The 26,837-nt window shown below is 58.2% G+C and overlaps 1 protein-coding gene across 2 annotated transcripts; it reads left to right on the top strand.

The window, feature by feature from the left end:
• The first annotated feature begins 2,510 nt into the window (after nt 1-2,510).
• Nucleotides 2,511-26,798, top strand: PRODH (proline dehydrogenase 1). 2 transcript variants are annotated; one of them, XM_025399519.1, is made up of 14 exons: nt 2,511-2,633; nt 7,551-7,742; nt 13,035-13,069; nt 13,580-13,729; nt 15,772-15,836; nt 16,019-16,135; nt 16,548-16,627; nt 17,619-17,700; nt 19,298-19,390; nt 19,512-19,658; nt 20,608-20,783; nt 22,471-22,569; nt 26,044-26,132; nt 26,208-26,798. In XM_025399519.1, exons 2-14 carry the CDS (start codon nt 7,585-7,587, stop codon nt 26,393-26,395), a joined length of 1,479 nt encoding a protein of 492 aa, XP_025255304.1. In that variant the 5' UTR covers nt 2,511-2,633; nt 7,551-7,584; the 3' UTR covers nt 26,396-26,798. The 2 variants fall into 2 exon arrangements, with proteins under 2 accessions (XP_025255304.1, XP_025255303.1); XM_025399518.1 differs by having other exon boundaries at nt 2,511-2,788; nt 7,534-7,742.
• Nucleotides 26,799-26,837: the final 39 nt, after the last annotated feature.

Genomic DNA, 26,837 nt, shown 5'->3' with positions numbered 1-26,837 from the left:
GATAACACAGCCACACCCTGTCTCCACAAAAAAAATATTTTAAAAAAATTAGTTAGGTGCAGTCCAGCTCGTAGTCCCAGCAATTTGGGAGGCTGAGGCAGGGGGATCACTTAAGCCCAGGAGTTCAAGACTACAGTGAGCTGTGATCACACCATTGCACTCCAGCTTGGGCAACAGACAGAAAGACCCTGTCTCTTAAAAAAAAAAAAAAAAAAAAAAGCCATCAGCTGGCTCAGGGTAGCCACCTGCCAGGAGTCCCCAGCTGAGCATAAGACTTGCTTCCTAGTTGTCTCACATGTCTCCATATGATGAGACCACCAAACAGGCTTTGTGTGAGCAACATGGCTGTTTATTTCACCTGAGTGCAGGCTGGTTGAGTCTGAAAAGAGAGTCAGCAAAGGGTGGTGGGATTGTCATTAGTTCTTATAGGTTTTGGGATAGGCAGTGGAGATAGGAGCAATGTTTTGTGGGCAGGGGGTGGATCTCACAAAGTACATTCTCAAGGGTGGGGAGAATTACAAAGTACCTTCTTAAGGGTGGGGGAGATTATAAATAATCTTCTTAGGGATGGGGGAGATTACAAAGTACATTGATCAGTTACGGTGGGGCAGAAACAAATCACCATGGTGGAATGTCATCAGTTAAGGCTATTTTCACTTCTTTTGTGGATCTTCAGTTGCTTCAGGCCATCTGGATGTATATGTGCAGGTCACTGGGGATATGATGGCTTAGCTTGGGCTCAGAGGCCTGACACTAGTGTTTACAGAGCTCCTGTGAATCTCAGTTGTTTCACTGATTGTCATACGCAACCAGTGACTTTCAGGCCAGCCTTGTTCCCACAGGCGCCCTCACAGGTGGGCTCTCCCATGGGCCTGGGCACCCGGCGCTAGGCCTGCCCTGCTATGGTCTGGACATGAGTGGCAAGCTCTGTGATCCCTGCACCCCTCACCTCTCCCGCTGCCCTCTCTGCAGCCCGGCCCCTGGCAGCCCCTGGCAGCCCCTGCCCACCTTTGCCTCTGTGCAGGGCCACAGGCTTCCTTGAAGCAAATGCTACAACTTTGCTTTGTAAAAAAATATAACAGCTTTATTGAGATATAATTCATTGTACGATTCATGTATTACCTTTTGCACTATACCATGGAATTTTTCCCATTTCAATGGCACAATTGAATGGTTTTTCAGTGAATACACAAGGATGAGCAAACATCACCACTCTCTAGTCCCAGAGTATTTCCAGACCCCAAAGAAACTCCTGCAGGCCTTGACAGCCCCTCCTACTCCTCCAGTCCCCCACCTCCAGGCACTCACCAGGCTACACTATGGGCTTGTCTTCGTATGACTTCTGTCTGTATGGGTTTGTCTACTCTGAACTCTTCATATAAACCGAACCATACAACTTGTGGCCATTTGTGTCTGGAATCTCTCTGTCTTTAAAAAAAACAAAATTCGCTGGGCGCGGTGGCTCACGCTTGTAATCCCAGCACTTTGGGAGGCTGAGGCGGGCGGATCATGAGGTCAGGAGTTCGAGACCATCCTGGCTAACACAGTGAAACCCTGTCTCTACTAAAAGCGTAAAAAATTAGCCAGGCATGGTGGCGGGCGCCTGTAGTCCCAGCTACTGGGGAGGCTGAGACAGGAGAATGGCGTGAATCCGGGAGGCGGAGGTTGCAGTGAGCCGAGATCTCGCCACTGCAGTCTAGCCTGGGCGACAGAGCAAGACTCTGTCTCAAAACAAAACAAAACAAAACAAAAATCATTTTTATTTTTGAGACAGGGTCTCCTTCCATTGCCCAGGCTGGAGTGTGGTGGCATGATCATAGCTCACTGTAGCTTCGACCTCCTGGGCTCAAGCAATCCCCTCACTTCAGCCTCCTGAGTAGCTGGGATTACAGATACACACCACCATGCCTGATTAATTTTGTATTTTTTTGTAGAGATGAGGTCTTATTATGTTGCCCAGACTGGTCTGGCCCTCCTGGGCTCAAGTGATCCTCCTGCCTTGGCCTCCCAAAGTGCTGGGATTACAGGCGTGAGCCACCACACTCGGATATTTTTATTTTTTAGTTGACACATAATAATTGTACATATTTGTGGGGTATGTAGTGGTGTTTCTATACATGCAATGTGCAGTGATCAGATGAGGGTAATTAGCATAGCTGTCATCTTAAACATTTATCATTTCTTTGCATTACGAACACTCAATAATCTTCTAGCTATATGAAAATACATGATTTTTCTTTTGTTTTGTTTTGAGACAGGGTCTCACTCTGTTGTTGTCTTCATGGAGAGCAGGAGCAGAGGCTTTGGGAAGTCAGTGGGCTTTAAGCCCTGCCGGCAGAGGGTCCCCACCATGTAAATGAAGTGCCAGCGTGCTTGTCAAGTCTAAGCCTTTGGCATTTGTGGGGAATATCGGGAGAGGCCTCCGGGACCAGGCGGGGCGGGGCGGGGCGGGGCGGGGCGGGGCGGGACCAACAGCGCATACTTAAGCGGCCCGGGCCGGTACCAGCGTCCCGCCATGGCTCTGAGGCGCGTCCTGCCGGTGCTGCGCCCCTACATTCCCCGCTTCGCCCCATTGTCCACGGCGCCGGCCGTCCGCGAGCAGCCCGCCGCGGGCCCAGGAGCCCTGCCGGGACGTGGGTCGGCCAAGGCAGTGCGGGCACCGGTGCCCGCCGTGGACTTCAGCAACACGCAGGAGGCGTACCGCAGCCGGCGAACCTGGGAGCTGGCGCGCAGCCTGCTGGTGCTGCGCTTGTGCGCCTGGCCCGCGCTGCTGGCGCGCCATGAGCAGGTGCGCGGGGTGCAGGCGGGGGCGCGGGGCTTCTGCCGGTCCCGGGAGCCTTTACGGAGCTTCCTGGCGTGAAAGGGGTGCCTCCCAAGCATCTCCTGGAGCGAGGGAAGCCAGGAAGGGAGGCGTTTCCTGCAGTGCCTTTCGAACCTCGCAAATTTTCCTACTTGTCGATGTCTACCAACTAAAAACAATTATCGTTTTAATATTTACGATATATACCACTTGTGGAAATACAAAGTTATCACTTGGAATTTAAAATGGAGTATTCTTCATGTTGCCACAAGAGAAGCCTGGTGTAGGACTCCAGAGTTAAATCCACGGGACCCAGCCGCTTCCCAGACAGGGCCACTCTGAGCACACTGTTGGGGAAAAAAGGGAAGCCCCTCAAACGCCCAGCTTTGAACTCACCCATGGTAACTTTAAAAAGTGTGAGGACTTTTGGTGGGGGTGGGGGCGGGGGCAACAAGCAGAACGCTGTTGTAGCCGCATCGGCCTAGGGGTATTAGAGATGAGGATTATCTCCAGGTGACCCTGGGAAGAGTTTGCAAGTTTCGTTCCCTTTGTTGGCGCTGGGGTTCTGGTGGTGTTGATTTCTCAGATGAGACTCGGAGGTCGGGGGCTGCACCCCTGGCCTCACCAGGAGGCGGGGGAAGGCGGGGAGTGGTGTGAGATGAGAAGCACTGAGCCACACTTGAGCTTAGGTGAGGCCTCGGCGGGTGCGAGGTGAGGGCAGAGGTCCACGAAATCAGAGTCAGATGCTGTTGGCCCGAATCCCATGGGGAGCGCCACGGTCAGCCGAGGACCAGTGGTGGCAGGGGTGCGGAGGATGGTGGAGGAAGAAGGAGCTGAACTGGACAGACAGTGGCCTCTGAGAGGCCGTTTCTGTGCTTGTGTGCATAAAGATGCCTTAAGGTCAAGCCGTGGCCGTGGAGAGCAGGAAGGTGAGAAGGGACATCCCAGGTAGAGGAACTGGCAGGGGGAGGGACGGTGATGTGGAGGCTTTGGGGAGTGCCCACATCTAAGGGGCATCCAGAAAGAGCAGCCAGTGCTGGTGGTGCTGCAGTAGGAGGAGGAGGCAGCAGGGCAGGAATGCCAGGGGAGGGAGTGGCCAGTTACAGGTCCCTGCCCAGGGCAAGGATGGGCATCCTAGGTGGCAGCTGGGGCCAGCTGTACAGAAGCCGTGCCCACCTTGTGGCCGAGATGGAGAGAGGGCTAGGAAGGCACCAGGTCAGGTTTCTCTAGGCACAGCCCTAAGCTGTTTTGTCTAGACCAGTTGTTGCACAGAGAAGCCAGAAGAGCTGGGTGTGGGGTTTGGTGCCCAGTCCGCTGAGGGGAATGCCAGGTGCTGTTCCGTGACCGTGGGAGGAACGTGTCGGCTCCGCCGTCCCTTGGGTGCCTTCTTAAGGCAAGTGCCAGGGCTCAGGGATGGTGCTGTGGGTACCTGGAAGAGGCAGGGCATCCAGAGGCGACCTCTCCCAGGCTCCCCTAGGGTCCTGCCTGTGCTCTGGGAAGCCCCTCGGTGGGGTCTGTGCTGTTGTCTTGTTAGTGGTCCCGTGGGTATTGGCAGCCTCAGCACTGGAAGAAGGCAGAGGCCAGGTCCTGGGCTTGTGAGCTGCTCACTAGAACCTGGTCCTGTGGGTAGGCCAGAGCAGGGGGGCCTGCCCTCACCCTCTGGGCTGTGGCTGTGGGGAGATTCCTTCTGCTGAGCCAGCACAGGTCTGTGAGGCGCCGGGGCAGTGGGGCCATCACACCTGCCACAGGAGTGTCAGGTTGCAGGAATTGATCTTTGAGCTGCTGCCTTGGATGCAGACAGCGTTGGGGCCCGCCCTTGCCTGAAAGCAGGGCTTTTTGAGGAGGGTTTAGGAAAGTCCCGGGATTTCCATGACAACAGCACTGAGGTTAGGTGTGCGGCCTCACAGAAGGGACAGGACCCATGGTGACGGTGGTTCCCTGAGGAGGGGGAGGGGAGAGAACCGGCTCTGCCAGTGTTGCTCTGCACACATCTGATCGAGTCTTTCACAGGGGGTACAAGTGTATGTGTTACTGGTGCAGGTTTCTAAATCCTCGAAGGCCCTCCTCACCTGAAGGGGCTGCCCTGGTCTCAGGTAGTGCCATGCGGGGGCATCAGTGACACCAGGATGGTGTTACAGTGGTTGCTTTGCTCTGCTCATACCAGCCCTAGGCTGGGCATGGTGGCTCATGCCTATAATTCCAGCACTTCAGGAGGTCAAGGCAGGAGGACCACTTAAGGCCAGGAGTTCAAGACCAGCCTGAGCAACATTGTGAAACCCTGTCTCTACAAAATATTTTTAAAAGTTAGCAGGGGCCAGGCGCGGTGGCTCACACCTGTAATTCCAGCACTTTGGGAGGCCGAGACGGGTGGATCACCTGAAGTTAGGAGTTCAAGACCAGCCTGGTCAACATGGAGAAACCCCAATCTCTACTAAAAATATAAAAATTAGCCGGGCGTGGTGGTGGGCACCTGTAATCTCTGCTACTTGGGAGGCTGAGGCGGGAGAATCACTTGAACCTGGGAGGTGGAGGTTTCAGTGAGCCGAGACTGTGCTACTGCACTCCAGCCTGGGCAACAGAGCAAAACTCTGCCTCAAAAAAAAAAAAAAAAAAGTTAGTTGAGCTGGTGGTGCATGCCTTTAGTCCCAACTACTCTGGAGGCTGAGACAGGAGGGTCACTTAAGCCCAGGAGTGAGACCCTGCCTCTAAAAATAAATAAATAAATAAATAAACTTGCCGGCCCTGCCTGTGCTTCTGTAGCCCTGTGCAGGGAGCTTTCAGCCTCAGCCCGGACCCAGTCCCTCAGCCCCCCGATCTTTTGAAGAAGCATCCCTGGAACCAGTGCAGCATGGAACCAGCTCCCGCCTCTTCATTTAGTGCTGGCTGTGCAGAGGCGAGCGGTTAGGTAGAGGGAGACCGCGTGGCCCTGTGAGGCAATCGTGCCAGCCCCTGCAGCAGACAGTTGCCCACCCTCCCTCCTGTTGGGTTTCTGATGGTTCTCTCAGAGCGGATGTGGATGAGCTCAGTGATGGTTTTCAGGTCCCCAGTTCTGCCCCGCCTGCCACTTGGGTGTTCTTTGATATGTTTCAAACCCATCCTGTTCTCCCAGCTATCCCTGGGTGCTGCCGGCAGGAATGAGGCCTGGCTCCCAGCTCAGGCTCAGGCTCAGTGGGAGACGGAGAACATGTCAGCATGTTCATTTTCCAGTTTCTAATCCTCTTTATGAAAGAACAAAATGCAGTAAAGTCAGATTCTGTGTGGAGGCTGCAGGAAGGCAGGGGTGAGTGCCTGGGAAACCCTGGTCCTTGGGGCTGCCCCATGGCGTGCCCAGGGGTGATGGTCAGGAGGCATCTCCATGGGGCACCAATGTTCAGGGTAAGGCTGTGGGGCCATGTCTGCCTGTGGGCAGGTGTGTGGGTGCTCAGGGCTGGCTTGGGTATAAGTGTTTGACTCGCTAATGCTTTTGTTTAGACTAGAAGTTGTTCCTGAAACTATGGTTTCAAGAGATGCTCCCCACAAAAAAGGAGTTCTAGTTTCCATCGGGTTTGAGAAATCTCAGGCTCTTCCTGTGTCGGTGCTGAGACGGCAGGGGTGGCAGACACGGGGCAGAGGTGTGCTTCTGAGTATCACACTCGGCCCTCCTCTCCCAGTAGCCTCTTGTTGTCCCTGTCTTTTCTGCCCTGGCTGTCCCCCGTGCTGGAGCTCCCCCAGTTCTCCATGCCATCTCCTTGCCTTGGCAAGCCCCACTCCTGGGTCTAGGTTAGTAAACACCTCTGCCCCACCGTGCAGGCACTGCCCCATCCCCTGTCCTGAGTGACAGGCAGAGTCCCTCCTTCCCCTTTGGGGTTCGTTTACCACCAGGATGTGAGATCCTTGTCAGTTTCCTTTGGTTGTTTCCAGTCTATAAAAGGTGCTTGGTGCATGGGAGCTTGGGACATGTGAATGAGCGATGTGGTGAAATATGATTGGAGGAGACAGCCGAGCAGTTCCCGGGCAGCGTCCGTCAGAGTGACTGGTCAGCCCCAGATGACCCTGCAGAGCCTATGGGTCATGGGGAGGGAGTCATCTCACAGGCCTCTGTGGACTGTCACCTAGCTCATTGTCCTTGTCGCCAGGGCATGCTTCCCTCCAGCTGGACACAGACTCAGCCTGAGTTTCACACGTTTGTTATTTAGCATCCGTTCAGGGGCCGGCCTCGTGCCAGTCACACTGTTTTAGGGACTTGGGATAAGAGGGAACAAAACAGTGAAAAATCTGGGCAGTCAAGTACTAGAAAGTCAAGTTAGATCCTCCTCTTCCCCCGCAGAACTGCCAAGATGTGGGTACAGAGGATGGTCTCACAATGCCCATTGCCGTCCCCACAGAGGCCGGCCATTCTCCTTTTTCTCCACCAAGCAGTGGTCAGGCACCCACCGTGTGCCACTGGAGTGACTCATGGGTGGGGCCCTGAAGGGGCAGAGTCCAGGTGGGAACAGTGTGCCCAGGCCAAGCAGGCGGCACCTCCTGTGGTCTCTTTGTTCTGGATGGGAACTGGAGTGATGGACAGAGTGGAGAAGCAAGCGGCTTCGGCTGGTCTTCACCATGAAATCGACACTGGAAGCCCAGTCACCAAGAGACCATATCAGGGACCCACGGCTGGGGTTAAGTGTTGTGGTCGGGGATGAGCAGCGGGGCCCTGCTTGGGGAAAGGGAGTTCGGGCAGCCCAGGACAGCGGCTTCCCTTTGCCTTTCAGCTGCTGTATGTTGCCAGGAAACTTCTAGGGCAGAGGCTATTCAACAAGCTCATGAAGATGACCTTCTATGGGCATTTTGTAGCCGGCGAGGACCAGGAGTCCATCCAGCCCCTGCTTCGGCACAACAGGGCCTTCGGTGTCGGCGCCATTCTGGACTACGGAGTGGAGGAGGACCTGAGCCCCGAGGAGGCAGAGCACAAGGAGATGGAGTAAGGCCTGCCCGGTGTCTGCGGGCATTCTGATCATGACCCGGGAGCAGGTGGGACGTGTCCAGCTGCTGGGCTTCAGCCTCAGCTGGGCGGAGGCCAAGCCTAGGAGAGCTTGGTCAGCCCAACTACCGACGACCCTCCTGGGTTCTGCCTGGAGTTCTTGCATTTTTGCTTCATGTAGATGACAGCTCTCAGCTTTCGTGGGAGGCCTGGTGTGTGTGAGGCCTGAGGAAGCCGAGCACAGAGTGGCCCTTGGCCCTATCTAGGCCACTGCCTGGAGGGGCACAGGCACCAGCATATGGACCAAGCACTCTGCAAAGAGTGGTTGGTCTTGCCTGGATCTCCCATGAGCCAGGGACTGCTCCAGGAAGTGGAGAGAAACATGGTCTTGTTCGGTCCTGATGCCCAGGAGGGCGGGTCAGGGTGGTACCAACTGCCCTCTACACTCACTGCCCAGGGAAGGGGCTCTGTGTCGGGTTAGTGACCTCCAGGAGCCGACTCCAGGCCGGCCTGCCACTCTGCTCCTGGCTTCAATTCCCTTCTCCACTGACACTGGGGCAGGGGCCAGGCCTGGGAGGTTCCACACCTGCAGGGCAGGCTGAGGCCAGGCAAGGGTCAGGCAGTGGGACCCGCCTGTGGGTCAGGAATCCCTGCAGAAGAGAGGCTGTAGCAGAGCCTCCCCCATCAGGTCAGCAAATGTTTGTGTAAACAGCCAGGTGGCACAGACTCTCAGTCTTGGGCCAGACCCTCCCTGCTACAGCGGCTTCACTCTGCCTCAGTAGAGCCATGGTAATTAGAATTTCACATAATTTTCTTGTGTCACAAAATATTATTCTTGTTTTGATTTCTTTCAACCATTTTTTTAAAAGTAGGGTCTTGCTGTGTTGCCCAGGCTGCAGTGCAGTGGTGCCATGGTTCACTACAGCCTCAACCTTCTGGGCTCAAGTGATCCTCCCATCTGAGCCCCTAAGTAGCTGGGACCATAGGCATGCACCATCATATCTGGCTAATTTTTAAATTTTTTTTTTTGTAAAGATGGGATCTCCCTGTGTCTCCTTATGTATTTGGGTCCCCTGCACCCAGACAGCAGCTGAGCCTGGCCCACATGAGGCTTGGGACAATCCCTCTGTGGACCTTGTCAGGTCTTGTTTGCTATGCCCCTCCCTGGTGGCTGGCCTGGGAAGGGGAGGGAGAGGCAGTCACATGAGGCCTCCAGCCCTGGGAACGGAATGTCTGTGCCTTGCCTTAGCATGCCGGCTGCCAGTTGCCCGGAGAGAGAAGCCCAGCCCCTGCCTTGTGATTGGCTGTTTTGAAGGTGGGGTGCTCCAGCCCCAGCACCCCACTGTGTTCCTAGCAGGCCCTGTGGGCCTCACAGCTGCCTGAGCCCTTGGCTGCAACCTTTGCTGAGCTGCCTGCTGAATAACCAATGGCCTGTGTGTTCTCAGAAGGAGTCTGGGTGGGGACTTGGTTTCACAATGGGGTTTTCTTCTCAGGCACCTCTGGTATGAAAAGACTCCTTTCCCTGGGTGGTCCTGCCTCGCTTCCTCCCTGCCCTGCAGGCTGTGTGTCTGGAGGTGGGCTGGCCTGCACTCTGCCAGGGAGCTGGGCACCCGTCCCCTTAGGAGCCTGAGTCCCTTGCCCTGCAAGGGCTGTGCCTCTCTTGCTGCTGGTGGCTGCTGTCTGCAGGGGCCCTGCTCCAGCTCTGGGAAGTGAACAGGGTTCCCTCCTGTCCTCACGGGGGTGCATGGTGAGGACACCTACCCAGCTCAGCTGCTCTGTGCCTTCAGAGGGGCCTGAGCCGTGGGGATAGGGCTGGGTCTGCAAGCACTGATCTGATGTCCACATGGCAGCATGGCCTGCCTGGCCGGGAATGACCAGTTATGCAGACCCTAGTGCAGGGAACTGCTGAAAGATCTGTATTCCTAACCTACCTTCCTGTCACAAGGGCCATGAGCTCTACTCTGGGGAGAGACGCTGGGGCCACTGCCCCACATGAAGGCCATGGCAGGTGGTGCTGGCCTAACTGTGAGAGGCCCAGGGAGGATGGAGGCGTCTGAGTGCATGGCGAAGCGAGTCCCAGCAGTGCTCTGGAGCACGAAGGAGGAGGTGGGAGGCTGGAGGTGCAGGACAGCAGCGCCCACACAGAGGAGGGGTGGGACCATGCTTCCCAGAGGCCAGGGCCCCACCTGATCCCAGGAGAGAAGTCCCAGGGATCCCCTAAGCAGGCTGAGGTCTTAGGGATGGGGAAGGGGCCAAGCATCTTCCTGACGATTGGGCTGTGAGGGGACACCTAGCGGATGGATGGGGGCATCAGTCGGGCTGTGCAGGCCCAGGGCTGGCTGGAGGCGGGGTCCGGGCCTTGGTGTCCAGGCTGGGGCAGCTCACCTGGGATATGTGTGCAGTGTGTGTCCTGAGCGAGGGGCTGGGGAGGCAGGGGCTGGGGGAGCTGGGGAAGGGGGTACAGGTAGGAAGGGGCTTGCCAGGCTTCCCTCCAGGGGAGAGTTGGGCAAGGGCAGGGCGTGGACCCCTATGCTCTGCTTGTTTCAAACAGGCATCACGTCCCCAGGAACAGCTACCCAGAGCTGAGCTCGGTAGAGGCTGAAGGGGTGGTCAGGGTCTTCCTGCTGTCTCGGAAGACCCCCTGGGGACTCGTGCTTGTCCTCCTCTGCCCCATGTCCCCTTGTTGCTCTTCCCTTCTCTGTGTCCCGGGCCGTGCCCATGTGTGTGATCATGTGCCCTTCCATAGACTATGCCCTGGGCATGATGAGGGGTGGGGCTGGGGGAGCACAAGGCGGGTCCCGGCTTTAAGCAGTCATTGGGATGTGGTCCCCACCCTGATCAGGGCCTCACATCCACCAGTTCACCCTTCCTCCTCTAACACCCCACAGTTGCCAGTGCCACGTGCCCCCCTTTTCCCTGTGGTGCCTTGAGCCATGATGTGGCAGCGTCCCAAGTGGGGAAAGCCAGATTTCCCATGTGGCACCGGCAGTTCTGAATCAGCTGCTCTGAGGGTGCGTTCTTCCTCCCCTCCAGTGGAAACAGGACCCTGACCTGCCTGGGAACCACCATGTGTGTCTCCTTGTGACTAACCCATGATGCCTGTTGGAGAGTGTGGCCCTCTCCTTGCCACGTAGCTGTCCACTCTGAGACCTGGTTGCCCCTCTGGCCACTGCACATGCTATGCGGTCATCTTGGCCACTGTGCTTGGCTGTGTCAGCCTGGTCTGTGCTCTGGAGGTTCACGGAGGGAAACAGGGGCGTTCTGTCTATGGTGTTCTGCCTCTGAGCGTGTCAGAGCAGGAGAGGGAGCGGCCCTGGCTTCCCCAGCCTCTCCTGCCAGGCCCACCTCGGAGGATGAACACAACAGCTGTGGGAATGCTTAGCCAGAACTCGTCTGCCCGGGGACCTGTCAGATAACGATCCTGTTTCATGAAGGCAGGCTGCCTCACAGGCAGACACCTGTCTGGTTAAGTCTCGTGTTATCCAAACTGTGGGCTGTGTGGTTTCAAGATGGGATCTTCTCATCAGGGTCATGGAGGCCCCTGAGGCCCCATCCCCACTGTCTGCTGTTCCTTGCCATGAGGGTTTCTACCCTGGGCGGGGCTCTGGCTGCCGCCCCAGCCTTGGCAGAGTGAGTCCCCCTTGGAGATGGCTTTTGCCTGGTTGTACCTGAACCTCGGCGTGAAAGTCCTGGGATTGACCTCACAACTGGTCTTGAGGTTCCCAAGCCAGGGACCCAGGAGCTCCCTGTCGAAGGCAGGGGGTCATGTGCTGCCTGCCTGTTCCCTAGTCACAAGATGACATTCCACCTTCTTCTGTCACATCTCTGTCAGCACAAGGCGGCCAGTGCATATCTGCCTGCCAGCTCCCATCCCTGGGCTGCAGCCTTAGAGGACCTGGAGGCACATGAGGAGTCCCTGGCCCATGTGGGGCAGCCCAGGAGTGGGTGGGAGGGAAGGCCTCCTGGTGGGGGCTCCTGGCCCAGGGCTTGCTCCTTGAGCAGGTGGAAGGTAGAAAGCAGTCAGCTGAGGCTCCTTGATGTGGAGGCCTGTGGGATGTGGCTCACTGACCACTGCTCTGCCTTTACCCTTCCCGGCACCTGAGAGGGACCCTGTCCTTTCCTGTGAGTGTGGACAGAGCTGCCCCCCGAGGGTCCGAGCGCCACCTCTGGGGAGCTTCAGGAAGGCTCTGGATGCTGTTGGTTATGCAGCCAACCTCTCCCCATGGTCACTGACTTAATCAGGCTTTGAATATAAAGTCAGATGACCACAGAGCTGCTCCCGGGGCCAGGGAGAGACCATGGTCACTTTGTCACAGTAGACTTCACAGCCACAGCAACTCTTGCTAGCCCTAATGACACAGCACCGAAACCACGTGCCAGGAAGCAGACTGTGGCGTGAGGAGGAGGAAGAGGAGGGTGTTCACAGGGGCTCTGGCAGGGGTGCAGGGCTGGTGGGGGAGGGGAGCCAGGTACCCTAGAGGACGGAGGGGCCAGTGGGAATGGGGGTGCAGGCCAGACGGGGATGGAGAGGCACCTGCAGGAAGGACAGGGGCTTGGCTGGGCAGAGTGTGGCCAGCCTAGCGGGGGACAGCCAGCATCCTGGCCTCACTAGTCTTGAGGTTCCCATGCCAGAGGCCCAGGATTTTGGGTATTACTGGGAAATGATGGGAACCTGGAGCGGGGTGGCATTAAACAAGATGAGATGGTAAGATCTGCTTTCACTTTAAAGGAACATTTTTGGTTGTTGCTTGGAAAAGAAGTGTCAGGGGCGAGAATGCTGCAGGAGGGCCGGCCTGGAGGACAGGGTGGGACTGCGGGCTGGCTGCGTGGGGGCAGGAGCCTGCACTTGCATCAGGTGCCTGGGAGACCCTGGCTCTGGGACAGAGGCCTGAGTAAGGGGGCCTCGTTGGGGATTTAGGGATCTCTGTGTGCTTGTGCCTTCCCACCTCCGTTCTTCTCAGCCCTGACTTGGAACCAGGTAACTACCTTTATTCAAGAACTTGCTGCAAGGTCTGGGCTGTTCTGAGAACTCAGGCATATCGTTCTGATTTCTCCACCCACAAGGAGCCCCGGGCTTCCTGAGCCCTTGGGACACAATGGCCCCATAAAGTGCTGCCCCTCCCAGGCCCAGGTGTTCTCCCCAGGCTGGGGCAGGGCTGGGGCTGCACCTTGGAATCTACCCTCCACTGGGGTTGTGGTGGGGCCCTCTGTGCAGCCTCAGTGGGAACTTGCCTGTCACCTGAGGCTCAGGTGGTGTGACAATGACCTTTGCCTTCCCCCTCCTTCCCACAGGTCCTGCACCTCAGCTGCAGAGAGGGATGGCAGTGGTGAGTGAGAGGCCACCGCACGTGAACAGACGCCCTCCCCACTCCACGCACCCCCTGGTTTCTAGGAGAGTCTAGGCTGGAGCACAAGTGGGCCTTGGGGTGATGTCGGAGTCCGGGATCCTCCCTATGTCCAGGGCCCTTGCTGTGTCCAGGGCACCTGCTCTGTCGCTCTGGGCTCTGACATACTCGCAAGCGTCTGGGGAAAGCGATTCCTTGCTTCTTTTTCATGGCCTCCTGGTGGACCCAGGCTTTTGTTGAGGAGGCTCTGCCGTCCTGGCCTCATGAGGAGGTTTCGCCAGGGGGATGCAGCACTGCAGGTGGAAGAGCTGCAGTGCAGACAGGAGGGTGGGTTTGGGGATGGGAACCATGGGGCAGCACAGTGCCCAGGCCAGGCTGGCATGGCCACTACGCTTGGAGCCCTCCTGAGGGCAGGGGCCCTGGGGCCTTGGCGTGTGGGTGCTGGGAGTGGGTGTTTGGAGCTGTGCTCAGGCCATGCATTCACCATTCCAGGGACAAATAAGCGAGATAAGCAATACCAGGCCCACCGGGCCTTTGGGGACCGCAGGAGTGGCGTCATCAGTGCCCGCACCTACTTCTATGCCAACGAGGCCAAGTGCGACAGCCACATGGAGACATTCTTGCGCTGCATCGAAGCCTCAGGTGGGGCCCCCTCTTTGCTAGCTATACCCCCGCCATGTCCCAGTGGACCCCTGGGCTCATGGAGGTGCTGGTGGGTGAACCCCAAGCTGGGGCAGGAGCCAGAGGGCTGGGTTCTGGTCACACTTGGGTGCCTCACTGTTCGGGCCCTTCCTGAGGGGTCCCACTGCCTCCCAGAAGGCATCTCCTGCCCCCGCCCCAGCCCCCTGTTCCCTGATCCCACCTCATGCTCCCCACCCTATGCTCCCCACCCTTCTCCCTGGCTTGGGGCCAGGACCAGGAGCTGCAGGAAGTTGGTCCATGTCAGCTGCCGAGCCACCCTTAGCCCAGGGTGGAGGTTCCGTTCAGGGAGCTGGTGTCGCATCTTCTGCCTGGGAATCCCTCCCTGACACAGCCTCTGGGGGCCAGAGGTGGGGGGAGCAGGTGCTTCCAGGGCTAGAGAAGCCGGAGGTCACCAAGGCCCAGTGTCCTTCAGTGTTAGAAACACCCGAAGCTGCACAGCCCCATGCTAGCCCCAGCAGCCCTCCGTCAGGGGCAGCAGGTCCCAGGCCTGTTCATATTTTTGTTTGTTTGTTTCAAATGAGACTGGATCTTACTCTGTTGCCCACGCTGGAGTGCAGTGGTGTGATCATAGCTCACTGCAGCCTAGACCTCCTGGGCTCAAGCCATCCTCCCACCTCAGCCTCTTGAGTAGCTGGGTCTACAGGTGCACGCCGCCACACCTGGCCAAGTTTTTGTTTTTGTTATTATTTTTGTAAAGAGGAGGTCTTACACCCAGGCACAGTGGCCCACGCCTGTAATCCCAGCACTTTGGGAGGTCGAGGCAGGTGGATTGCCTGAGGTCAGGAGTTAAAGACCAGCCTGGGCAACATGGTGAAACCCTGTCTCTACTAAAATATAAAACATTAGCCAGGAATGGCAGCAGATGCCTGTAATCCCAGCTACTTGGGAGGCTGAGACAGGAGAATCACTTGAATCCAGGAGGCAGAGGTTGCAGTGAGCCGAGATTGTGCCACTGCACTCCAGCCTGGGCGACAGAGTGACTCCATCTCAAAAAAAAAAAAAAAAAAAAGAGAGATCTCACTATGTTGCCCTGGCTAGCCTGGAACTCCTCCTGGGCTCAAGTGATCCCCCCACCTTGGCCTCCCAAAGTGCTGGGATTACAGTTGCACACTACCACACCCAGCTACTTTTCGTATTTTTTTGTAGAGATGGTGTTTCACCATGTTGCCCAGGGTGGTCTCAAACTCCTGGGCTCAAGCGAACCTTCCACTTTGGCCTCCCAAAGGGCCAGGACCACTGCACCTGGCCCTTCCAAGCAGTGCTTGGAAGCCGCCTCCTGACTAGGGCTGGGGGTCAGAGTGGCCAGCTGAATGCTGGGCCATCAGGGTGAGGGGCGTCTTCTCGCCCATTGCCTGTTCTCCCAGGGCAGATGGAAGGGGAAGGCCCTGCATTGGGGTGACATTAAACAAGATGAGATGGTAAGATCTGCTTTCACTTTAAAGGAACATTTCTGGTTGCTGCTTGGAAAGAAGTGTCAGGGGGAAGAATGCTGCAGGAGGGTCGGCCTGGAGGACCGGGTGGGACTGCGGGCTGGCTGTGTGGGGGCAGGAACATCAGAGGTGCCTGGGAGACCCTGGCTCCGGGGCAGAGGCCTGAGCAAGGGGGCCTCGCTAGGGTGTCTCTGCCTTAGCCATGCTCGGTGTTTCTGGATTCTGTGACCCACGGGTGAGCAGCCTATGGTGCTGGTGGCACAGGGGAGGAAACTGAGGCAGGGAGCCTGTGGGGGCTGCTTGGCAGGGGACAGGCAGCTCCTGTGCCCACTGCTGTCCCGCACCTGCATGGCAAACACAGACCCCGCCACGGAGCCCCCTTCCATCTCTACAGGACCTCCAGAGCGCCATGTGCGGGGACTTCATGGGTGGGGTGGGGTGGGGTCAGGAGCCTGCTGTAGGCTGGTGAGGTCCCAGCCCTCCCTGTCCCACCCTGCACTGCCTCCATGCACCTCTCAGGGCCGTCATGGCTTTTCCTGTGGCTTCTGACAGGTAGAGTCAGCGATGACGGCTTCATAGCCATTAAGCTCACGGCACTGGGGAGACCCCAGTTTCTGGTAAGTGCTAGAACCTTCCACCTGCAGAGTCTGGTGCTGTGCGAGTCCTCAGGACAGCTGTGGGCATCCACTGAAAGCACAGGTGCCTGTGCCTTAGAGGCCTGAGCTGGCCACAGGGGCTGCGTGGGGGACTGGGGGCGGGCAGGGGCGTGTGCAGATGGCATTCAGGCCTGTGTTTGCAGCTGCAGTTCTCAGAGGTGCTGACCAAGTGGAGACGCTTCTTTCACCAAATGGCTGCGGAGCAAGGGCAGGCGGGCCTGGCTGCCATGGACACCAAGCTGGAGGTGGCCGCGCTGCAGGTGGGGCAGCCCTCCCCTTCCCCACTCCTGGGTCTTGTGCGGGGGTGGGCACCGTGGGGGCGCACAGGGGGCATGGTGGGCAGTGGTCTGAGGTGGTTTGGGGAACTCATCCAGGGCACGTGGCTCACTCTGCAGCTGCTGGGGTTGGCCTTGTGGGGAGGAGGAGGTCAGAGGGACGCTGAACAGAGGAGGGAGATGCTGGTGGGAGGGCTGGGGACCAGCCCTGCAGGGCATGGGTGAGCATCAGCAGCAGGGTGGGAATAGACCTGTCTATGCAGTAGAAACAAACCAGAAATGGATCCCGTTCTCGCTAATGATGTAATAAAGCCAGAAACAGCACCAGAGGCCAATGGGTGGGGGAAGGATAAAATGTGAACGAATGGGGCTGATCCAGGCCTTCTCACTTCTCAAGGAAAGTGTTGCAAAGATGGGCATCGCATCCAGGGCTGAGATTGAGGACTGGTTCACGGCGGAGACCCTGGGAGTGTCTGGGTGAGAACAGCCCCCAGGCTGAGAGGACACGAGCATCAGCCATGGTTCCAGCCAAGCCCCAGCGGCGTCTCCCAGTCCTGGCTGCCCTGCCTGAGAGGGTGGGCCTTGGGATGACAGTGCTGAAGGACCTGCTTTTCACACAGCAGGACTTGATGGCTTCAGGAGTCCCTGGGGCCCCATAGAGGGCTCTTTATAGAATTATCTGGGTCCAGAGCACAGGTGGCACTCTCAGCCCCCCTGGAGCCCACGCTGGCAGGTGAAGGATCAGAGCCCCACGCCCCATCCTTGGGGTCAGGGGCTGGGACCGAGGTCACCAGGAGCCCCCAGTTGAAGTGGGGAGGTGACTGGGGTGGTGCAGTAGTCAGCCGTCCCCTCACATACTGTCAGCCTTGCCCACTGTGTCCTCCCTGGCCCCCGGAGCTGTGTCCACCTCCCGCCTGGCTGCCTATGCTCGGCCCCTCCACAAGCCCAAAACAGCCCTAGGGTACTCAGTGTTTTCAGAGCCGCCTAGATACAGGACTGTTTGTGTTTTGGTTTTAAATTATTTTAATTAATTTATGTTTATAGAGACCAGGTCTCACCATGTTGCCCAGGCTGGTTTCAAACTCCTGGGCTCAAGTGACCTGCCCACCGTAGCCTCCCAAAGTGCTGGGATTACAAGTTTGAGCCACTGCACGCCACTGGTTTTAAATTTTTAAACAGAGAACAGTATTTACATTTTCTCTGTCTTTTTTTTTTTTTTTTCCCCCGAGACGGAGTCTCGCTCTGTCGCCCAGGCTGGAGTGCAGTGGCACGATCTCTGCTCACTGCAAGCTCTGCCTCCTGGGTTCACTCCATTCTCCTGCCTCAGCCTTCTCTGTCTTTTAAAACTGCACACCGAGGTGGGTTTTGTGGTGGTTGGTGGACGGACAGGTTTGGGCCTGGATCCCCCATCCGACCCCAGCACCCACAGGTGGGGTCGCCCCCTCTGCTGATGCGCCTCCTCCCTCAGCACCGTGGACCTGCTGGACTGGGGCAGCCTCATCGACAGCAGGACCAAGCTCTCCAAGCACCTGGTGGTCCCCAACGCTCAGGTAACACCTCCGCTCCTCGGTGAGGCCCTGCTCAGCAGGGCGCTGGGCTGAGAAGGGAGTTCAGCCTGCCACGCGTGTCTCTTGTTGCCCACACTGGGAAGTTAACATGACCAAGATCACTGCACACTATGGCCCCACAGACCCCCTATGGTCCAGGGGGAAGGAGACAAACCCACTAGTGCCCACAGAGTGCTTGGTGGGACAGAGACCCACGCAGAGCCTTAAGACACCACAAGGAGAGGGGGTCTGGGCCTTCCCCGTCATCTGTCTTGTGCATCAGGTCACCCCAAACTTCAGAGGCCTGAAACGCAGCAGTCACTCTGCTTCTCCCTCATGGTTCTGGGGTTGACAGGGCTCAGCCGGGCAGTCCTCCCTTGGGGTCTCCTGGGTAGCTGTACTCACAGAGTGGTGGGCTGGGACCTGGTGGAGGCGCCCACTCCCATGTCTGGAAGTTGGTGCTGGCTGTGGCTTGGGCTTTTTCCCAACACGGCAGCTGGGCTCTAAGGGCCAGTGTCCCCTGAGACGTGAGAGCCAGGCAGTAGCTGGGTGACCTTTTCCTGCCAGTGTCCCCTGAGACATGAGAGCCAGGCAGAAGCTGGGTGACCTTTTCCTGCCTCGCCTCAAAAGTCACACGGTGTCTTTTCTGCCGAGTTCTGTGTGTTAGAAACATGTCACCAGGCCAGCCTGTGTACAGCGGGGAGAGGAATGAGAGTCATCTGCCTGTGGGAGGGGTGCCCAGGACCTGGCAGAATGCTTGAAACCACAGCCTAAGCTGGGATTCGAAGAAAGAACAGAAGCACCTTCAGAAAATATCCTGCAGAGGCAGCTTTCCATGACACATCCAGCCCCAGTCCACTGAGGGCCCAGCCTCAAACTTAGAGAGCTCGACCCAGAGCCTCGGGGCGCCGTGTGTGCAGAGCGGCTGTGCACCAAGGCCACCAGCTGCTGGAGACTTTAGCATGGTGTAGCAAGGGCTAGAGCGGTACTGTGTGTGCTCAGTGAGGCGAGGCTGCTGGGGCAGCAAAGGGGTGAGTGGGAGGCCCTGCAGGATGGGTCCCCATGGCCTCTGAGCACCAGCTCCTTGAAGGCCTCATCCTGGAGGTTGCCCTGGTCCCCAACCATGTGTCAGCATGTGCTGCACGACCACCCTGTCAGCCTGTAGCCAGGGGTTCCTCCTCCTGGGTCCTCTCCCTGCTCTGGGCGGAGCCCTTCTGTTTGACGATTGGGTGGTCAGTGTTCACTTCCTCAGTGTCACATGGGAGCTGCAGGGGGCCCTCCCACAACAGTGAGGCCTCTGTGGGAACTGGGGAGGCTGCTAGAGTACACACTTTGGGGTGCAGGCCTAGACTGAGCCTGGGGCCCACGGACATGGCCAATGAGCTCCCTCATGGTGCCACCAGGCCCACGTAGGGCAGTGCACTGGCTGCGTTGGAGGTTCCCGGGCGCTGTGTTGCTGTGTCCAGGTGGCCCTCCCGGCCCTGCGTGGGCGGGTCAGAGGGTTCCCGTGGGCTGGGAACGTGGAGAAAGGTTTAGCCTGGGCCTCAGGGTGGCACTTTCCAGCCCTCACTTGTGGCCTGACCGTGTGCTGCACCCCCAGACAGGACAGCTGGAGCCCCTGCTGTCCCGGTTCACTGAGGAGGAGGAGCTACAGATGACGAGGATGCTACAGCGGATGGATGTCCTGGCCAAGGTGAGCTGCCCTGCTCGGGCAGAGGGCTGGGGCCTTGGGGACCTGGGACTCGTGCAGAAGAGGGCACCTGCCTCACCTGAGCAACAGTCGCTCCCACTGCTCCACCCTCTGCACCTCTCAGAAAGCCACAGAGGTGGGCGTGCGGCTGATGGTGGACGCCGAGCAGACCTACTTCCAGCCGGCCATCAGCCGCCTGACACTGGAGATGCAGCGCAAGTTCAATGTGGAGAAGCCGCTCATCTTCAACACGTACCAGTGCTACCTCAAGGCAAGCTCCCCGCTCAGCCCCTCCCTGCCTGCCTTGGGGCTTGGAGACCCCACAGGCGGGGCTCCTCTCTTCTGAGCTCCCTGGCATTTGCCTGGCTCTACACTCAGCACCTGCCAGGGAGCTCACGGGATGGAGGAGGGAGTGGGCCGTGCCCCCAAGGGATTGCTGGGGTCTTCTGCAGCACAGCTCACCCAGGGCGGGCCCCAGGGCCCAGGAAAGAGCCCCTTAGGTGGTGGCCACAGCCAGGCCTGCAGAGGAGGCCGAGGCCGGGGTGACTGGCTCAGAGTAGGAAGAAGGGCCCGCTGCCCGCAGCCTCTCCTGTGGTTCTCGGAACCCGCCGAGTGTCTAAGGAGCAGGAGGAAGACAGCGATCTCTATGAGGGTCCACTAGATGTGCCTGACGCCCCAAACGTGGAAGGCGCCACATGACCATTTCCTCCAGCGTGTTTTCAGTTCAACGCCCCTAAGAACTGGATGAAAGCTTTGGGTCCTCTTCAGAAAGACTCACCCAGGATGTCACATGTATTCAGGGAGCCCACCCTAGCCTGTGGGCCCCAAACTGCTCAGGGATGTTAACAGGTTCAGAGCTCTCAGGGGTGAGCTGGGTGCCCAGAGGACACAGGGCGGCATGGGGAGGGGTCCAGGCAGGAGCCTGCAGTACACACCCGTCCCCCCGTCAGCCTGGGAGTCTAGAGCACATGATGGCTGCTGGTGCCTGAGCTGCTCCCACAGGGCTGTCCACGGGCCACACAGGAAGCTGCAGACATCCCCATTGCCATTGCTCCTTGGGGACAGATCCTCACCCACACCTGCTCCAGGTGCCCTGAGCTGTACCTCCCCAGGCAGCTGCTGCCCAGCCCTGGTGACTGCACCTGGGCCCAGGAAGGCCCCATCCTGCTGTCACTTGGGCTTGCCCAGGCTCCCTGCGACTTTTGGCCCTGGCCCCACAGGATGCCTATGACAATGTGACCCTGGGCGTGGAGCTGGCTCGCCGTGAGTGCTGGTGTTTTGGGGCCAAGCTGGTGCGGGGCGCATACCTGGCCCAGGAGCGAGCCCGTGCGGCAGAGATCGGCTATGAGGACCCCATCAACCCCACGTACGAGGCCACCAACGCCATGTACCACAGGTGCGCAGCTCTCCCGCGCCTCCATCTTCCCAGGGCAGGGTGCCAAGAAACCGGGCCTGAGGGAGAGGCTTGGAGACTGACCCTGTCCCACCCTGCTGGGGCTAGAAGACCCCAGCAGGAGCGGCAGCCTCATGTGTCCCCAGGTCAGAACTGGTATTTCCTCTGCTTTTGTGTCACGTGTTGCTTTTTCAAAAACATTAAGGTTATTCTTTTACAAATATAGAAAAGCCCATTGAACAAAGCAAAATAGGCCACAGTTCCCTGAGCCGGCTCCTGCAGACACTTAGATCCAGAGATGTGCTCGAGCACCCGGCCCTCCCCGCCCCGCAGGCTCAGCCTGTTTGCTTTTCAGTTCACACAGTGGGATCGCCCATCAGCTGTTCTGCACCTGCTTTTACTGCTCTAGTTTCCTGGTGATCTTTTCACATAGCACAGGCTGGCCAACCATGAGCTTTTCCTCTTAGAGGTGTGTGTGCTGCAAATTCAGAGACCCCAGGTGTCTCCTGGTTGGCTGCAGCTCCCCTCCTGCCACCACCGTGCCCATCGTGCCGCAGCGCACACATCTCCGCCATTGTTGTTTGCGTTGTAGTGTGTTCTCTGCCCAATGTGCTTTTCATTTCGCGTTCCATCTGGGTCCCCTTGTGTGGGCTTGCAGAGTGGCGCTGTTACCAGCCGGCATGGGGTGCCCGGGACTGTGTGTCCAGCATCTTTGATCTTACTGGTTTCAGTCTGGTTATTGTAACAGGGACTCGCTGGACACACCGTCACCCTCTATGGTACACACGGGCCATCAGGGGTTTTGTGTCTGAGGATGCAGCTGTCCTAGGTTCCTGGAACTGGAATTGCTGGGTCAGAGAGAATGTGCGCGTGGTCAAGCCTGCTGTGTCCTCGCTGCAGGAGGGTGGTACCGCTCGGGCTTCCTGGTGCACCGGGATGCCCACCCCCACTGTGCCCTACAGGGACCTGCTTCCCTTTTTTTTTTTTTTTTTTTTTTTTTTTGAGACGGAGTCTCGCTCTGTCACCCGGGCTGGAGTGCAGTGGCCGGATTTCAGCTCACTGCAAGCTCCGCCTCCCGGGTTTACGCCATTCTCCTGCCTCAGCCTCCCGAGTGGCTGGGACTACAGGCGCCCGCCACCTCGCCCGGCTAGTTTTTTGTATTTTTAGTAGAGACGGGGTTTCACGGTATTAGCCAGGATGGTCTCGATCTCCTGACCTCGTGATCCGCCCGTCTTGGCCTCCCAAAGTGCTGGGATTACAGGCTTGAGCCACCGCGCCCGGCCCCTGCTTCCCTTTTATTTCCTTGCAGGGCCGGGGGGCACTGTAGGATCCCTCCCCAGAAGCAAAGCTGTGTCTGTCATGAGGCTCATGGCCATGTTTGGGCTGGTCCCCAGCGTCACGGCACGTTCGATGCAGGGACGCTGCACCCCAGCTGGTTCTGCGTGAATTGTCTGGTCCCAGACATCGCTCACTTCTTCTTGGTTGCTGGTCTTTCTTTTTCATGAGATGCTGGGAGGGGCAGATGCTGCTCCTGTTCCTCCTGATCCTGTGGGATCCTGTGGACACCCTTGGAAAGAGCCAGCTCACTGGATGGCCCTGGGCCTGCCCTCGGCCGCCTCTCTGTGCAGCTGGTAATGAGAGGCGCAGGCGACCACAGGCTGGAACTGGGCTCACGTGGCACTCTCCACAGGTGCCTGGACTACGTGCTGGAGGAGCTGAAGCACAACGCCAAGGCCAAGGTGATGGTGGCCTCCCACAACGAGGACACAGTGCGCTTCACGCTGCGCAGGTAGGTGCGCCCCACCCTGCACCGACACCCCACCCGAGCCGTTGGCTCCTCTGGTTGGGGAGAGGTGGCAGCAGCGCAGAGCTCAGGGTGGGCAGAGCAACCTGCTGGGTGCAGGCGGGCGGCTGTGGGGAAAGGTTGGTGAAATGAGCTGGAGGGCAGCTTCAGTGCCCTGCAGGCCCAGGTCTGCCGGCCTTCTGGACATCGGACTGTGAGAGCACAAAGGCTCTTTGCAGTTACGTTGGTTTTTAAAATTAACATCTTTTTTTTAGATAGAATCTCGCTCTGTCACCTCGGCTGGAGTGCAGTGGCATGGTCTCGGCTCACTGCAACCTCCACCTCCCAAGTTCAAGCAATTCCTCATGCCTCAGTCTCCCAAGTGGCTGGGATTACAGGTGTGCACCACCATGCCTGGCTAATTTTTTGTATTTTTAGCAGAGACAGGGTTTCACCATGTTGGTCTCAAACTCTTGGCCTCAAGTGATCCTCCCTTCTTGGCCTCCCAAAGTGCTGGGATTACAAGCATCAGCCACTGTACCCAGACTTTTAAAAATTAACATCTGACTTATTAAACTTCCAAATTAAAAACCTAAGTTTCATTAGGGGATTCGGAAGGCTCCTGAAAGGAGTGCTGGAGCCCAGTCCCTCAGGAGGCCTCCACAGCGCCGCCTCATTTATAAGCAGTTCCCTTAACATTTTAACTACATCTGGAATGTAACCGTCTGTTTTCCCTTTAAACATGTGTCCCATGGAGCACAACTTTGGTAGAATTCTAACAAGTCAAATGCAGAAGTTAGGTGAAGTCAGTTCTTGGATATTCCAGTACTGTCACCCCGGTTTTATCTCATGCCTTAGCCCAAGCTATGCACACAATGGGGTCCTAGGTCCCCCTCCCCTCCCAGATTCCGCCTTCCCAGGGATGGGACCCCTAGAACCCTCGGGGGCCTGGGCAGTGGCCTCGCTGGCTCTCACCTTCCTAGGAGCTGAGCAGAGGTTCCACTCCACAGCAGGGCAGGGTGTTCCAGATCCAGGGCTTGTAGCACGAGGGGGCTCCCCAAGTAGCTGTGAAGCCACAGGGCCAGGCTTGGGGCCAGGGCTGCAGCCAACAGGACACATCCTGGTGCTGCTCGGGGAGCTGACTCATGGCTCTGAAATCATTCAGTTATGTCCACATTCGGCCTTTGTTCACGATGCTGCTGCTTTTTCATGGCCTGAAATCGCAGCAAACCCGCTTTTGTGCCCTGACCCTCTGCTAATTGTCATAGATGGGACAGACTCACTGTCTCCACACGCACAGGCCTGGCGGCCAGCAGCAGCCAGCACTCGGGAGCTGGTGGGTCCTCTCAGCTTGTAATCAGGACTCCCGGCCTCTGGGTGGACTCTCAATGCTGGTGGGCTCACAGCCTGACTAGACACATCACCATCCAACTCCAAAAGGACAGCCTGCCCTCAGCAGGGCTTCCTCTCTCCAGCTTCCCGCCGGCACCTGTCTGTCCCCACTGTCTTGCTGTGGCAGTGGCTTCCCCACTGGACACAGCTTCCCCCTCCCCTGAGTGGCAGCTGGGCTCGCTCCTCATGGCCCCAAGGGCTGTGTGCCAGGTTCCCCCAATACCATGCTCACAACCCTGCCTGAGGCTGGACCCCTGCAGGCTTCAGCTCTGTGCCCCTGCAGTGGGTGGCTGGGGAGCTCTGGGGAATTGGGGCCCCCTCCCCTGAGTAAGTGCTTCTAGACTATGGCAGCTGCTCTGTCCTATGCCGGGCCCAGACTGCCACACCACCTACCCTCAAACAACCCGAGTTGGCTTTGGCCGAGGAGCCAACCAGCCCCAAACTTAGAGGCTGAAACAGTGGCATGTTCTGCAGGCCTGGGCGGGCTGGCTCAGCTGATGCTTGTGCTGCTGGTCGTGCCTGTGTCCCTCCTGCATCTGTGATCTGGGGCCGGTGGGGCCTAATGAGCTCATTCATGGCTGGGGCAGTAAAGGAGGCTGTACCCAGGTCCAGTGTCCCACAGGCCAGCCCAGGCTTGGGCATGTGGTGGGCTCAGGCTTCCAGAAGGCCTGGAGAGGGCAGGCCTCTGCTTGTGTCACCTTTGGTACCTCCCTGTTGGCCAAAATGCCTCATGAGGCCAAGCCCAGATGCCAGGCGGAGTGAGCTGCTGCCCGGCGCTGGGGGGAGCTGCAGTCACATGGCAGAGGCCGTGCACACCACAGGGGAGGGGGCAGCCAGCAATGGCAGCCCGGCTCTCGGGTTCTTGTCCTGGGGTTGAGGGAGACACACGATGGAGACCAGGGCGATGTGGCAGAGACGGGTGCCTGCTTTAGACTGGGTGGTCCCGACACTGGAGCCCAGCCCAGGGATGGAGGGAAAGGGCCTCTGGCTGATGGGTACTCTGGGAGCCAGGGCTGGGGCGGGGGGAGAACAGGGGAGGGGAGGCCCTCGGGGAGGGAGTGGGAAGCACAGCACAGGCCCCACCAGTCACCCAGGTGATGTGTGAGGAGCGGGCAGAACTCAGCCCAGGGTGGGGGCCCCAGTGCTGTGCAGACCGGCTAAGTCAGGATACCTGGATATAGGAAGCTGGAGATGAAACGTGAGAACTGTCACTGCATGGATATTTCAAACCCTGAGAATCTTTGTAAGACCCTGTCAGGGGTGGTGTGAAGACAGGACAGAGTTGAGGGCCCCACCCCAATATCTGAGCAGTGCTAACAGATATATAATGCAAGCCACATCTGTAAAATTCTTTAGTAGCCACATTAAAAAAGAAAATGAATTTCAAGAATATATTTTAATTAACCCAAAATATACAAAGTATTACTTCAAATCGTATTCCAGCTGCTTTTAGAAAAGCAGCACAGCATTGAGTGTTATGTTTCTACAAAGTCTCCTAAATCCCGTGTGTATGTGACATGCGCAGCACATCTCGGTTCAGGGCAGCCGCCTTCCGAGGACTCAGGGGCTGGTGGCAGCTGTGTGGGACAGAGCAGCTGTGGGGATGGGGCAGAGGAGCAGCCCACAGAGGGCCAGGGCAGGGCCAGAGACCAGTCATACCGCAGAACCCTGGAGGGGCTTGAGGAAGGGATGGCAGGAGAGCTGAGGAGCTTCCCTGCCCTGTGGGGCAGGCTGCTGGGTGGGTCAGGGCCCCAGGAAGGGCTGCACCTCCAGGAAGGGAGGTAGAGGAGAGGTGGCAGAGGGGAGGGTGGGGAAAGCAGGAGGAGGATCTTGTTGGCTAAGGGCTGACGCCTCCCCAGGGAGAAGAGTAGGGAAGCCCAGCAGAGTCCTGCTGAGAAGAGACCTCACTGGGGCAGGGCCGGGCAGAGCCCATACCCCAGCCCCACCTTGCAGGGATGAAGTCTGGAGAGTGTAGATGGGGAACCTGGGGTAGTAGGACGGGCTCAGAGCTGGGACAGGAGCCCTGTACCCCTGCACCGGGGACAGTGTCCTGGAGCTGGCCCTCAGCTCCTGGCTCCACTTGCATAGGATGGAGGAGCTGTGCCTGCATCCTGCTGACCATCAGGTGTACTTTGGACAGCTGCTAGGCATGTGTGACCAGATCAGCTTCCCGCTGGGTGAGTGGGGCCCTCCCTGGTGTGATGGGGTGCGGTGCTGGGCCTGGACCTCATGGCATATCTGCCCCCTTGCAGGCCAGGCCGGCTACCCCGTGTACAAGTACGTGCCCTACGGCCCCGTGATGGAGGTGCTGCCCTACTTGTCCCGCCGCGCCCTGGAGAACAGCAGCCTCATGAAGGGCGCCCGTCGGGAGCGGCAGCTGCTGTGGCTGGAGCTCTTGCGGCGGCTCCGAACTGGCAACCTCTTCCGTCGCCCTGCCTAGCACCCGCCAGCCCACCCTCGGCCTCCAGGCCCCCCCGCGCCCACCCCAGGCCGTCACCACAGTTGTAACCAACCCCATCCTCACATAGACTCACCTTTTTTTACTCCACACTTGCAGAGCTGCTGGAGGTGGGGTCAGGTGCCTCCCAGCCCTGCCCAGGGTCTGGGCACTCAGGTGTAGGCCGAACCTGCTACCTGCCTGGGATAGCCGCTGGGAACGGTTGGGAACTCTCCCCGGATGTGTGGGCCCAAGGCCCCTACCTCTGTGACCCCCATGTCCTTGGGCCTAGAGGATTGTCCACCTTCTGCCAGGGCCAGCCCACACAGCCCGAGCCCCTCGGGGAGCAGAGGCCGGGCTGGGGAGGCCCTGCCTGGTCAATAAACCACTGTTCCTGCAGCTGAGAGCCCTTGCCCTCACACAGGGTCAGCTCTGGGCAGCAAAG

This window comes from Theropithecus gelada, chromosome 10 (genome assembly GCF_003255815.1).
Source record: "Theropithecus gelada isolate Dixy chromosome 10, Tgel_1.0, whole genome shotgun sequence".
NCBI lineage: Eukaryota > Metazoa > Chordata > Mammalia > Primates > Cercopithecidae > Theropithecus > Theropithecus gelada.
The sequence above is the reverse complement of the archived record's forward strand: the minus strand, read 5'-3'. Positions and strand labels throughout refer to the sequence as shown.

Excerpts from the sequence above, each read along its gene's own strand:
- PRODH (XM_025399518.1), top strand. The coding sequence starts at position 2,516 with ATGGCTCTGAGGCGCGTCCTGCCGGTGCTGCGCCCCTACATTCCCCGC. Across the intron at positions 16,136-16,547 it reads TGGAGGTGGCCGCGCTGCAG|GAAAGTGTTGCAAAGATGGG; the intron begins GTGGGGCAGCCC and ends TCACTTCTCAAG. Across the intron at positions 26,133-26,207 it reads CCAGATCAGCTTCCCGCTGG|GCCAGGCCGGCTACCCCGTG; the intron begins GTGAGTGGGGCC and ends GCCCCCTTGCAG.